The sequence below is a fragment of the Mus caroli genome, chromosome 12 (assembly GCF_900094665.2).
Source record: "Mus caroli chromosome 12, CAROLI_EIJ_v1.1, whole genome shotgun sequence".
Classification (NCBI taxonomy): Eukaryota; Metazoa; Chordata; class Mammalia; order Rodentia; family Muridae; genus Mus; species Mus caroli.
This window is the reverse complement of record NC_034581.1, coordinates 67,121,785-67,135,004: the sequence shown is the minus strand read 5'-3', so window position 1 is coordinate 67,135,004 and position 13,220 is coordinate 67,121,785. Positions and strand designations below refer to the sequence as shown.

At 37.3% G+C, this 13,220-nt stretch overlaps 1 protein-coding gene across 1 annotated transcript in view; it reads right to left on the bottom strand.

The window, feature by feature from the left end:
- Positions 1-12,771: 12,771 nt before the first annotated feature.
- Lrrc9 (leucine rich repeat containing 9) overlaps positions 12,772-13,220 on the bottom strand; it is an 81,511-nt gene continuing 81,062 nt past the window's right edge. Inside the window, exon 33 of the mRNA XM_021179304.2 lies at positions 12,772-13,024. Coding sequence (XP_021034963.1) covers positions 13,002-13,024 — 23 coding nt within the window. The 3' untranslated portion in view covers positions 12,772-13,001. The remainder of the gene's footprint in view (positions 13,025-13,220) is intronic.

Sequence of the window (13,220 nt, the reverse complement as noted above, 5' to 3'; positions counted from 1 at the left end):
CCCGACTGTGAAATAAACAATAAACACAATCATAAATAAATAAATAAACAAATAAACACAATCATAGCTTTGACCTCGTTGGTTTAAGCTTTCTTGAGAGATATAAAGTTCTAAAAAATTTACAGTAATTCATGATAGAGTGTGTTAAAGGGTTAAAAATATAGTCTTCTGATTTTGTTATCATGAATTAAACGTTGTTCCCAGGCCTGGTGGTGCATGGCTTTATTCCCAGCACCCAGGAGGTTGTGGCAGGCAGACCTCTATGACTTTGAAGCCAGACAGGTCTATAAAGAGAGTTTTAGACCAGCCAAGACTTATTTTAAAAAGCAGTCAAGAATTTCTTGGATAGCTTGTACATTTCACTGTCATTTGCCATCCATAACTTCATACATGAAAATTTTAAGTTTTAGAGGCTTTTTGTTGGCGGTGCTATTCTTACTTTTCCGACAGACTAAGGTTTGGTTGCACTGGTTTTGTGCTTTTAGTAGTCTGCCTGTGTCCTCCGCCCAGATGCTCAGGTTACAGATGTGAGCCATGCATCTAGGCTAGTGTTTAAGGTATTTATTATTTTGGAACAATTTTACTAGGAATTGAAATTTGCTCAGAAAGAGAAGACATAACTATTTCAGAAGACTGAAAGAAGTTATTTATTTACTTATTCATTTAAGAGTGTCTCACTCTGTAGCTCTGGCTGTCCTGGAAGTCACAGAGACCCATCTGCCTCTTCCTCCTGCATTCTGGAACTTAAAGTTGTATGATACCATGCCTGTCCAGTGTTGTTTCATTAAATTAGGGTACATTTAATTTTTAAAAATTAATCTAATTTTTATTTTAAATAAATTAAAAGTTAATTTAAAAATTAACAAAAGGTAATTTTACTGGAAGTTCACATTTTAATAGCATATGACTTCTGTAACTATCTATATATTTGTACTTTATGGCTATACAATTAAGTTACATGTGAATTACAAAGAGATGCCCCTTTGTTTTGTCATCTACAACTGAGAGTTGGTTATGCAGACTTCAGTCTTCACCCCAGTATCAGAGATCAAGATTGGGCACCAGCAACGTCTGTTGACAGGGATACCAAGAATACGGTGCCTGTCATTTGTAACAGTTTCTAAAGTTAGAACTACAGTAACTTCAAGTTGCTAACTTTTCACTGGTATCTGCCTTCTAAATTCTGATTATAAATGTGCTAGCCATTATAATCCTGTAAACATTATCTTTCTTTTTCATTAAGACCTATCTTCACTTGCTTAAAAAAGCTCACATTGGTTTAAATTTCTTTTTATAATTTCTATGGTGATGCTGTCTTCAGGATAATACAGACATTAAAAATTAGAGGTTGTTCCTATTATTTAAAGGGAGTAAAACCATGCTTAACAAATTATTTTTTACATCTTTTTTTGGGGGGGGTTGGTTTTTTTTGAGACAGGGTTTCTCTGTGTAGCCCTGGCTGTCCTGGCACTCACTTTGTAGACCAGGCTGGCCTCGAACTCAGAAATCTGCCTGCCTCTGCCTCCCAAGTTCTGAGGTTAAAGGTGTGAGCCACCATGGCCCGGGAACATCTTAAAAAAAAAAAAAGATTTATTCATTTTATCTTATGTATATGAGTACATTGTAGTTGTTTTCAGACACACCAGAAGAGGGCATCAGATTACACCATTACAGATGGTTGTGAGCTACCATGTGGTTGCTGGGAATTGAACTCAGGACCTCTGTAAGAGCAGTCGGTACACTTAACTGCAGAGCCATCTCTTCAGCTTGGTTAGCAAGTTTTATACATAAAATACAAGTTGTAGGTCAGAGGATCTGCTTTTGAAATTTAGCTTTGCTGCAACAAAATTTAAAGTGTTGGAGGCTTGAAATTGTGGCAAGGTTCTCCAGTGCATAAATGACTCCGTTGTCTCCAGTGATTTCCTTCCTAACCCCCGACACAAGGACTCTAAGACACTGTTGACCCTGTTGGTGATGTCTCCAGCTTACCTACGGCAGCACTGCAGACGCAGACCTTGTCACCTTGTCACCGTGGTTCTGCAGGCACCTAACCGCTCACTCGCGGCTTGCCCAGTCACCCTTGACTGGAGGAAGTGGTGATGGGTCGCCATGGCACCTGCTTTTCTTCCGCTGGCCTGCATGTCATGTTGGAGGGAGTGCACGCTGGCCAACTGCTTTAAAACAGTAATCTCAGCACAGTTCTCCCTCTTGACTGGTCACCTGTTCCCTACCCACCGCTGCCTCCTCCTGGGGAAAATGGCTCCTTCTTCACACACAAAAGCATCCCTATTGACAGCACCTTGGAATACTTCATCCTCTCTACATAATCTTCACTTACTAGACCAGTGTTTCCCTCACCTCTTATCAGACATGAACAAAGTAACTGATTTGGGGAGTGGGGGAGTCACTGTTAAATACATGAGCATGCGTAATTTATTCAATATTAAAATGATGAAAACTTTAGAAAAATGTTGTTCTTAACTGTAGAAGAAGTATTTGATTTTCATAGAGAAAAGGAAAATATATTTGGTCAGTGCTAATGTCTGAATTATAATTTACTGTCTATGGCAGACTTGATAATTTGACATGTGTCACTCAAATTCTCGAGATGCTCTCGAGTGACGTTCAGTGATGGGAAGAGAACGGGCAACAAACACAGCAGCACTGAATTTCCAGATAACTGTGTCCGCTCTGACTTTTGTGTGAAATTGATCATATGTATGGGTAGGAATAAAGGCAAATGTATACAATTTTTAATAGAAGTTATCTTTCTTAATTGCATAAACTTTCTAAATAACATAATTAAATATTACAGTGAGCTTTATTTATTGCCCTACAGACCAAAACCAACAAAACACGATTCATTTATAACTGCTAACTCTGATACAGCGATTTGTGTCAGAATTAACATGGGGTAATATGCCACCTTAATCAACAAGACTTCATTAAGAATTCTTTACCCACTGAAAGCTTTTTCTTTAAGGTCACTTAAATAAAAATGTTAGAGCTGGCATTGTGAAGGTTTATCTCTGGTAAAGATGAAGTTATTTTATTTTTAGCCTCCTTTTGATTAAACCTGGTGGTCAACACTGATAAGGCCCTGAGAAATGGTTCTGAAGATGGAGTGCCGAGCCTACTCAGCCAGCAATCACAAACAATTAGGGAAAAACGTAGCAAACACTTCAGTCCTTTCTCTAGGCTGCATGGCAAATTGCATTTAACATTTCAGGCTTGTTGCATTTTAAAATAAGGTCTCAAACTCAGCAATTTTCAAGACAACTTCAATCAAGAGATATTGCTTAAATTTTTGTTATTACTATAGAAATGAAAAGGGTGATTGTCTGTGTGATTAGCCTCGGAGATTGCTTTGGGAAGAGTTTGACAGTTCTTGTAACATGTCTATTATCATTTACAATTTGGGTAGAATTGAAAACTACATTGGCTCTCAGGACAGTTTTATAAGAGTCCCTCTTTATTTGCTAATTTTATTCCACATTTTAACATAAAAGAGGGAATCCTTGTCATGTGTTAATGTGTAGATAATGTACTTTTTAATCGTGATTTAAAAAACATTCCCAGTCAATAAAAATAAACATGAATAAATTTGACCCAACTGATGCCTATTACGTGCAAAAGTCTGTGCTAAACAGTTTGACAGATCCGTGTAACTTAAAACAGGGTGTGATGCAATGACACAAATTACAAGAAAGAAAAGGAAACGAACAAAGTGAGTGAAGAAAAACTTAGCACTTTTGTGTTTTTATGTATGTGTATGTGTGTGTGTATGTGTGCATGTGTATGTGAGTGTGCTTGTATGTGTGTTTATATGTGTTTATATGTGTGTGTGAGCATGTGTATGTAAGTGTGTGTGTGTACGTATATCTGGGTGAGTGTGTATGTGTGTGAGTGTGTGTCTATGTTTTTGTGTCTATGTCTGTCTGTGCTTTTTTGTACTTTTTTTCCCCTTTTCTTAAATTGTGGATATTCAAAGATGTGCTTGTTTGATAGACAGAGAGAGACAGAGAGACAAAGGGACACAGAGAGAGAGAGAGAGAGAGAGAGAGAGAGAGAGGTGGAGTTGGATGGGTGGAGTGTGGGGAGCATCTGAGAGGAGTTGGGAAAGGAGAAACTTTGATCAGAACATACTGTATGAAAATTCTTTTCAACAACAACAAAGAAAACCTTAGCAGTGGTTGCACTTGAGCTGTGTGGACATTGCCTGCCCTGCCTCACTTGCTTAGCAGCGCTGAATCTAAACAGACTGAACTGACCTGATGTTCACAGCCTGGGAAGTTCTCCGCGCACCCACTTATTTTGTGTTTATTAGGTGATAAATAATTGGTTAGAGGCATAATGGTTCACAGAAAAATTACAGAACCTCCTGCCATGGGCTCCTCATTTAGAAAGGAGGGAATTATACAAAATCTATGAAACAACTTTGGAAACAAATCCAATATTAGCAGCTGTCAGAATACATCTTTTAACTGATTAATATTTTCTTATGGGAATTATTAAAAAGTAGTTACCCATAAATACGTTTATTATATATTTATAAGGCTAGAAAAATTTTAGCAACTTAAATAATGCATGCTTTTGTGGTTGAGAAAATTACAGTATTTTTCTTGGTTGAACATAACACACAGATTAAAATTATAACTATGGCCAGGTGGGTATTAACTCCTTTCATCCCAGCATTTGCGAGGCAGAAGCAGGTTGATGTCTGAGAGTCTGAGGCCAGTCTAGTCTACACAGCTAGTTCCAGACCATCCAGAGATACACTCAGACCCTGTCACACTCACACACAAAAGATGATTATACTGTCTTTGTAATATCATGGAAAACACACACACACATACGGAAAACATACACAACATAAAAGTTGAACGAAGTATTCTAATTCTGAAAAAATATGCAAATGAGAAAATTTGGAGAAATTTAACTGACAGTTTTGTTAATGTCGTGATGCTGTCTTGATGCTACTTTGAACACATTTTATGTCTGTTTTCTAAGCATCACATCTTATTTTGATAGAGCAAGCTATTCTAATGTATAGCAGTCTTTTTGCGTGTTGCCGTGGGAACGTAAACTGGTATAGCCGCTGCGGAAAGTATGGTGGCTCTTTAAAAAAAAATTAGAACTACCATATGATCTCGTACCCAGCAGAAGTGAAAAGAAGGATTCAAGTGGATGCTTGTACACATATGTTCACATACGTTCATAGAAAGGTCACTTAAAATAGCACAAAGGTGAAGGAGTTGTTAAACCAAGTGTGGTGTATACACACAGTGGATTCTTAGTCATCTTTAAGTGGGTAGACAATTGTGACACATACTACAACATGAATAAGCCTAAAGGAATGTCTGGGAAATACTCCACTCACAATTTATCATACTGGCATAATTATACAAATATGAGTTACCTATAGTAGTCAGAGCCATAAAGACAATAGCAAAACAACAGATACCTTGGATAGAGGACAGGGAGGCTATTTAATGGGAAGAACAAGGTTTTGAAGTTTTCAAGATAAAATGACTTTAAAGATGAATGATGATGATGATGGCTGAAAATGAACTGCACATTAGTATAGTTTAAAATGGTAAACTGCATGTCTTTCTCACCACAATCTACACAAACAAAGTGGCTAAGATGGGACGAGAGGTGCAGCTTGGTTGACCGAGTGCGTACTTTGCACTCAAGAGGACCTGGGTTCTATAAACCAGACACAGTAGCATACATTGACTTGTAATCCTAGTACTCAGGAAATAGAGGTGCCTGGAGCAGAGATTTAGGTCATCCTCTGCCTAAGGACTTGGAGGTCAGCCTAGGCTACTTGAGATCCTATCTCAAAATACACATACATACATACATCATTAAATAACACGTAAATTATATATAATGTGTATAAAACTAAAAGAAGTGGGGCTGGAGAGATGGCTCAGCAGTTAAGAGCACTGACTGCTCTTCCAGAGGTCCTGAGTTCAATTCCTAACAACCACATGGTGGCTCCCAACCATCTGTAATGGGATCTGATGCCCTCTTTTGGTGTGTCTGAAGACAGCTGCATTGTACTCACATACATAGAATAAATAAATAAATCTAATAAACAAACAAACAAATAAATAATTGCTCTATATATTTTATTGCAACAGTTTTAGAAAGGAATAAGGGGGTAGGATGTCTTTTTCTGTGTTAGAAATAAAAAAGGGGTCTAGCTTATACAATAAAAGTACAGTACAATTAAAAATTGAATCCATAGAGCAGCTTGATAAAGAATCTTAAATGTCACCAAGTTATATTCTATTTTAAAGTGAAACTTGTGATTTAAAAATCTGTATTCCTTGAGTCTTTTCTGCGCCTTTCTTTTCCTTGGCCCCTAGGTGGGAGCAGAGAGCAGAAGTGTCAGCAGGTAGTGGTAAGAAGTGCGGCTGTGAGATTGCAGTGAGCTTTGTTTTGAGTGCTCACTCACAACTCTGTAGACATAAAGACGCTTTCATGAAATGTGGGAAACTGGAGGTCCAGAGAAGTAAAGATTGTATAAATTCATAACAACAGGCCTGTCCATCCCAGGCCTTTGATTTACACTACAGTGTTGTTTAGACTCTATGCCATGTAAAAATATCACACGAAACATTCAGTTCTTGCTTTCCTTACCATAAAGTTATTTTATTAAACATAAAACTCGTGTATGGTTCTTGTGCCTCTGGGTCTGTTTTGGGGATGTTATTTTTATATTCTCATAAGTTTCTTTTCTCATCCTTTTAACCCTAAGAGTGGTTGTATTTTCTTTGCTCTTAAGAGTAACATATTTTATAAATTTATCTTACACTCTTCATAATCAATATTCTCTAAATCACTATAATTTACTCAGAATAAATTTATAAATTATTCAGAATAAAAGCGATACCACCCTTCTTACCTTAGACTGAGGTTCGGAATCACTTGTTGGTTGCAAATGACAGCAATTTTATCGCCCCAAGGGAACATACTGGCTGTCTCACTGGGAAGTCAGAGGACGGATCTTGAGACATCATCTGGAGACTCAAATATTAGTCAATAATATCACCTTGTTTTCATTGCCTTACCCTTCGAAGGCTCTTCCACTGGCAGGCTAGTGGCCGCCAGAGGCCTGTGTCACACCCTCCCACTTATCAATTGTGGGAGATAAACTAAACTAAAGAAATCACTCCTTAAGTCCACATCCCAACTGTAGGCTGCGTGACTGGCAATCCCAGAGATGACTCACAGAACAGGGGTAGACTTTCAAAGAAAAAGTCTGAAGAATAAGTCTGGAGAAATAAGACACAACAGAAGAGTTTAGCTGTTTACGGAACCAGGGTTTGCTTACTTTAATAATGAACTGGAGTCTTTATTCAGACTGACAGATCTCTACTGCTCCTGTCCCAGCCACTGTAGCATTTATGCCACTTGGTGGACTGCACAGCTGTCTTCCTAACATTTAAATTCCGTTCTTTATGAAACTTGCTACCAGCAGGACCGTAGTGGGAAGGCAAGCTCCATGCCGTTAGGGAAGTTGGAAGGTTCAGATGCTCTTCTTAAGCACTGTAAAGGGTTTGGTAGGTGGCCTAAGTTTAGTCATTTTCCCGGGGCTTTCAATGCAGACAGGTTAGAACGCGTGGGGGCAGAGACAGGTCCAGTTCTGCCTGATGGCAGCCAGTGCTGTCAGGGCCAGAAGCGCTCGGCTCGCTCGTGCAGTAAGCAGTGTTTCTGGGACAGCGTGAAAGGCACTGGCAACCTAATTAATTAATGAACAACGTAATCTTGAGCTTGTCACTCGGCTCCTCAAGCTCTCAGTCTCAAAGCTCATTTTTCACTCTTTCTGCAGAGGAAGCTATCTAATATGCATATAAAGTGGGTTTTCTCTTTCAGCCCAAACCACTAATTGGTAAATAGCTAATTCTTAGTATAATTATGTTTCCAAGTTGCTAGTGATGGATAGATTAAGATTATGATTCATCTTTTTCATGTATTTAACAGCTTCAAATTATAGAATTTATTATCCCTTCACACCCCTTTATAGTGGTATTAAATTTATTAAAGCCATAAAGCATATTAATACATTTAAGGGATATTTTTAAAAATATACAACTTTTTTCAACTAATGAAAACCATTTGCTATTAATACTTCCATGTTCTGTATGCACTGCGTGGTATCTAGTTTCAAGTTTGTATAACTGTACCCTTGCAGCTTTGCCATTGATAGAGATGACCATCTTTTTGAGTGGAACAAGTTCACCGTAGCTATGATGGGCATAAGGTTGTGAGAATTTACTCTAATTATATTAGACAGTTGTTTTTATGTATCCACATAAATGCATATAGATATGTTTACAAAATGCCAGGTGTAGACTATGTTCTTTCAAAATTCTAATGGTGGCAGTTTAAATACGTTCTGTTGTTTCTAATGGCTCAATACCTAAAGTGCCCTTCCAAGGTAAACTAACTAGGGAAATGTGCCCGTTTGACTTCGTCCTGAATGACTGCATTCATTCTTTTTAGATGTAGCCCTCCATTTGCTGTTCCTCAGCACTCGCTATAGAATTCCGGCTTGCTCTGCTTTTTGCCTATCTTTTAACAGTTCGACATAGATGGCTGGAGCAAGTCCATTGCTCCAATTGTGTGTCGCTCACAAAGCTCTGCAGTGCTTCAGTCTCCCATTGTGTCGGGCTTGCCTGAGTGCTCTGCGCAGGGCAGCTCACTCTGCTTTCTGTGTGCTCAACCCATTTGTGCGCATTCTTTCTGAAAACACTCCTTCATCTGGGATCTCAAATTGACTTCTCCCTATTCTGTGTCCTTAACTAGAAATGCACCATTAATGTTGATTGAGCTCTCGCAACGCCCTCCGTAAAGTGTGAAAGGCTATGTGAAACCAGGCCACACTGTTCGCAAATACCTGTCTGAGGCAAATTGAGAGGAAGAAATGAGAAATAATTGGAAACTTTACACACACACACACACACACACACACACACACACACACACACACATTAGGTTAGTCTTTTTTGGTTGCTCATAGAGACAGTTGTAAAACGTTTTGAAAGGAAGAGAGAGAGGAGAACTCCAAGCTATATATACAGACTGAACAAAGAGTGAAGCTAAATCAGTAAAATTATCACAAAGAGTTTCGGAAAACAAAACAAAACAAAACAAAACAAAACAAAACAAAACAACCAACCCTCCTATTATGGCAAGGAAGTCGTAAGGCACACAGGCAGTGAATATGAGCTAGAGTGTTTAAATGTTACCAACTTTATTTTTTAAAAATAAAGTATACAGCTGTTGTATTTATGATTTACACAATAGTAAGATCACTTTAAAAAAACTACTGGTAAGAAATATTTTAATACATTTATAAATTAATTAGAATCATAAAATTACAAACTATAAAAATGTACAATTATGAGTTTGCATTTACACAACTGTAAAATCATACATTTTTAATACTTGTGAAAATGTAATTCATTTTAAAATGTCCCAAAATGTGTTATCCTGATGCACTTCTGACTCAGGGACCATAGAAATGGTCTTGGTCACAGCCTGACCAGAAAAGAAGGCATGTTCTAATGTTCTAGTGTCTTCTATTAAATCATTAATTAGATATAAGCAAATGTCATTACAAAAGCAAATTTTTAAGATAAAGTGCATGCATTGAATCTGAAAGGTGCCTTTTGAATAAATAAGTTAAATTAAAATTAAAAGATTAGTGTTATATGGTATAATTGATATTTTTTAAAGGCAAAAATATGTAGAAACAGACTGCTTTTAGTAAAATAACAATGTGTTCCTGGCTGATCTAGTTCTAAAAAGCAGCTGTGACCTTAAACAGCAATTTAGTATCAGTTTTCTGCACAAATATCTTAATAATGAAAAAGGATTAGAAAGATGAACAAAAAAACAGTTAAGAGCTCCAAGATTCTCTAGGTGTTTTGCAGAGACAACTTATTCTGATGAAGTAAATTAGCTTCTAATGCATAAACAAACCAACTTGATTAGATTCCCTTAAAAACCGAGACAATTCAACCATGTGTGCTGCCTCTATGAATACAGAACTAAGAATAATTTATTTCGTAGTATGTCAGTAATATTTAATTGAAGCTGTAATTAAGGTCTAATATCTTAAAACATTGAATGCTTCTTATAATATATAATAGCTCTGGGCAAATAACAACATGCATATTGCATACACAGGATTACTTTAAAGCTAGTCATTAGTGTCTATAAATATACATGCAGTATAAATGTTACATACAGGCATCATGTACATTGTGGACAAAATACTCAGAATCAGAGAGAACTCAGTAGAAGAATCTAAAGCTGTAGGACCAGAGTAAGTGAGGAGATCCTTACAGAGCAGTTATAACCACAGTTGATTGTCATATGTAGATATTAGAAGATGGGCTTGCTGTCACCTGCTTTCAGTTCAGCATAGCGGGCTCCTACTCAGTGATTAACATGTGAATTTCTCACATCCGGTTGTTTGTGGAATTGAAAATCAAATCATAGTGCATTTGATCGGCTGCATGCAAAATACATCTATTACTGAGAACAATGAAATACTACTTGTGTTGTAGAAATCATACTTTTTAATCTAAGCTAAATATATTGGAAGAAAAATGAAATAGTTTAAAGTCTTTATGTACATTAGCTATATAGTAACCTGACACAAACTGCTGGCTAAATAGCCCATAATTATTAATTGCTAATTCATGTGTATTTGAAAAAGCAATGTATTTGCAGTAGAAAATGTCTAGGATTTGACATTATAGAGCATCCTTTTCATAAACCACACTTTCTTTAAAGAGACAGTGTGTGCCGTGCCTATCTCGATAGAAGTAGTAGAGTCAGTCATTCAAAATGTGCGCCAGGGATAGAGGGCATCTAAAATCACTCCCAGAAAAATGTCTCTTGCTCTTCATGATATTCTGCTTGTTTTGTTAAATAGGAATGGGATGGAGACAAATGTATTGACCACAAACAACATGGAACTTCATCTATTTGATACTCCCAGGGGAGTTGTTCTTCATCAGTGAGTGACATCTGCTGTCACAGCAGAAAAAAAAAAAGTGATAACCCGCCAAATCATGTTCAGAATCACACCCTTCCTGTTTGCGTGTAAGAGAAGCGTGATTTATATGAAAAAGCCACTGCAGGCTAGTTCTGTGTCTGCTGTATTCTGTACAGCACCCAACAGTGCCTAAACTAATGTTTATTATTATTCTTTGTGTCACTATCAAATTCTGTATTAAAATTACTTCATATTCAAGAAGAAATTCAGATGTAATTAAAAATATTTATAAAATATCCCCAAATTTAAAAAATGAACATAGAAGATATCATTTATGAAAAATCTATAGAAGAAATAAAAACAAATCCCAGAATGTTTAATTGGTGTGGTATAATGTTATCCTTTTCTGCTTTATATTTTCCTCCAGGAAAAACATTGCACTTATTTGTTCTACTATTTTAAAAAGACAGTTTATTATGAAAGTTTGATATTCATTTCTATTTATAAAGAAAAAAAAGAGCAGAGTCCTAATTTCATAATAGGCACACGCTTCAGACATTGTGATGTGGAAACTGCAGTACAACCCAGACACCTTCTGGACATCTTAAGAACTGCACAGTTGTTCTCTGAACAAAGGCCCTGACTGTAACAGCTATATAAAAACCACACAGTAAGAAGTGAAAATCAATCTGTAATTAGGTTTGAAATGTAAAAAATTACACAATGCAAGTTACAAAAGCCTGTATTTAAATAAAGCATTAAAAAGCATGACGTTCTTGCATGGGTATTGAAATGATTGTTTCCAAAATACCTTTGGGACTATTTTCAGGTAGATTATAGGGTTTGAACAGTCACATAAAGTCCCCTTATGTATATAGGAGCTCTGGAATAGTATGAAAATTATATGCAACATGGAGCCAATGCTTTGAATATTTATATAAATATTTGAATATTTATATTTCAGAAAATTTAGGGTATTTTCTGAATTATGTACCTTATTTATGTCAAAATACAACTAACAACTTAGCTCTCGATATTTCTGAGACAGGGTCTCTTCTAGTTCAGGTGGCATCAAACTCACTGTTCCTGCCTCTACCCCCGGTTAACTGCGAGCCACCAAGCCTGATTCATGCAGGGATAGTGCCTGAATCCAGAGCTTTGTGCATGCTAGGCTAAGCAGGCACTCTCTCACTGCCTCACAGCCCCACAGCCCCAGTTCACTTAGCCATCAGTTTACAGACTAGGAACCAGCAGCGTCCATCCATCATTGGGTCACTTAGAAACTCACATTGATGCCCACTTTTTGCATTGGTCACTAAGCAAGTCTGATGGTTGTCCTGGCTTCTTTTCTCCCACTGCAAAGAACAGCCCTAAAAGGTAACCTGTGGCAAAACTCAACTAGCAAGACTGGCTTTGCTTTAGCAATGGTTGTGCTGGTCTGCTGGTTCCTAGTCTCTGAGTTACAGCAGTCTCACTTCCTATTACAAACAGCTGTGCCTGTAGTGATGCGACTCTACAGTTTCAGGCTAAAAGAGACATGTTCAAGCTGACTTTTGACCTTTAATAATGACCTGTAGTAATTCTAAATGAGCAGCTAGTTAACAAACCAAAGTCTCCACAGGGCTGGCCGCCATGAGCTCTCACAACTACCTGCTTCTGATACCGTCATTTGGATTTCTAGAATTTGTTTCACATCCTATCTCTTTTATCTTCTCAGATTCTTGTGTGTGTGTGTGTGTGTGTGTGTGTGTCTGTATGTATTAAGTAGTTCATGACTGTTACAATATAGAAACTGGGAGAATGATTAAAATAACTATAAAATTTCAGATCACGGATTAAGTCAGATTAATCAAGGGTGACATCTTCACACAGAGCTGAAGCGAAGCGTCTCAGCCATGTTAGTGATGTCACTGCCTGCTGTCTGCTGGCTTCTGCATGACTGCTCGCTTAATATTAGGTAGTTACATCTGATTTGATGTTAGAAAGTTACTCCCAGGAATTCTGTAAGAAACAAGGTAGGTATGAGTCATATAACAACCACTTAATGATTCGGATAACTGGGAAAGACACTGTGGTAAATGACTTCTGTGCTGAATATGCATTAAGGTCCCCAAAGACAGCATGAAGGGAAGAATTTCATGACCATTTAGGAATTATGTCAGCCTAAAGAGTCACCAAAACAACTGATTACAGAGAG